This window comes from Nicotiana tabacum, chromosome 10 (genome assembly GCF_000715075.1).
Source record: "Nicotiana tabacum cultivar K326 chromosome 10, ASM71507v2, whole genome shotgun sequence".
In the NCBI taxonomy this organism is placed as follows: domain Eukaryota; kingdom Viridiplantae; phylum Streptophyta; class Magnoliopsida; order Solanales; family Solanaceae; genus Nicotiana; species Nicotiana tabacum.
Genome location: NC_134089.1, coordinates 142,134,285 through 142,135,353, shown reverse-complemented (window position 1 = coordinate 142,135,353; position 1,069 = coordinate 142,134,285). Strand labels below are relative to the sequence as shown.

Below are 1,069 nucleotides of genomic sequence, written 5' to 3'. Positions count from 1 at the left end.
TTACCAAGTGGGTAGAAGTAGGTGCTTTCAAGCAACTACGAGAAAAAAAAGTCAGGGACTTCATTTGGCGAAACATCATATGCCGGTTTGGAGTTCCAAAAGAAATCGTGTGTGATAACGGCCTACAATTCATAGGTGCAAAAATCACAGAATTCTTTTAGAGTTGGTAGATTTAAAGGATAACTTCAACACCTTATCATCCTATGGCTAATGTACAAGCTGAATCAATAAACAAGGTTATTATTAATAACTTGAAGAAAAGGTTAGAGGAGTCAAAAGGTAAGTGGCCAGAAGTGTTAACAGGAGTCTTATGGGCTTACCGGACGACAACGAAAATAGGTACGTGAGAGACTCCATTTTTACTTGTGTATGGTGCTAAAACCTTAATCCTAGTTGAAATAGGTGAACCGAGTACAAGATACACTCAAGCAACTGAAGAATCAAATGAGGAAGAGATGCGGATAAATCTCAATTTGCTTGAAGAAAATAGAGAAGCGGTTTTAATAAGGATGGCAACACAGAAACAAATTATTGAGCAATATTACAATCAGAAAGCTCATCTTAGATTCTTCAAGATTGGGGACTTAGTACTCAAAAAGGTTTTTCAATCATCAAAAGCAGCCAATGCAGGAAAGTTGAGTCCAAATTGGGAAGGACCTTACAGGATTCGAGGTATTGCTGGAGAGGGTGCATATGAGTTAGAAACAATGGACGGCAAAGTACTCCCATCAAATTGGAATGTTGTTCATTTGAAGAAGTATTACTTCTAAAGGGAGAACCCCAGGTCAGTATCATTTATGCAAGGTTTAGATTTATTCTTTTTTAATTATACTAACCATTTTAGATGATAGATATAAAGTAAGCACACATCAAATGATGATTTTAGACCTAAAAGACACGCGGAATGCAAAATTATCTCTGGTCTGGGTTACAACCTTTCTGACGGAAATTAAAAAGGGTTAAGCAGTAATCATCAAACAATATAGCTCCGAGTCTCGTATGTATTTTCCTTTTCAGGAAATGGACCAAATGGAAGGAATAATCAAGTATTCGAGATTTCATACTTCAA

General features: G+C 36.6%; 1 protein-coding gene across 1 annotated transcript; it reads left to right on the top strand.

The window, feature by feature from the left end:
• The first annotated feature begins 203 nt into the window (after positions 1-203).
• On the top strand, positions 204-770 carry LOC142165431 (uncharacterized). Its single transcript, XM_075223988.1, has 2 exons — positions 204-279; positions 394-770. Exons 1-2 carry the CDS (start codon positions 204-206, stop codon positions 768-770), a joined length of 453 nt encoding a protein of 150 aa, XP_075080089.1.
• The last annotated feature ends 299 nt before the right edge of the window (positions 771-1,069 follow it).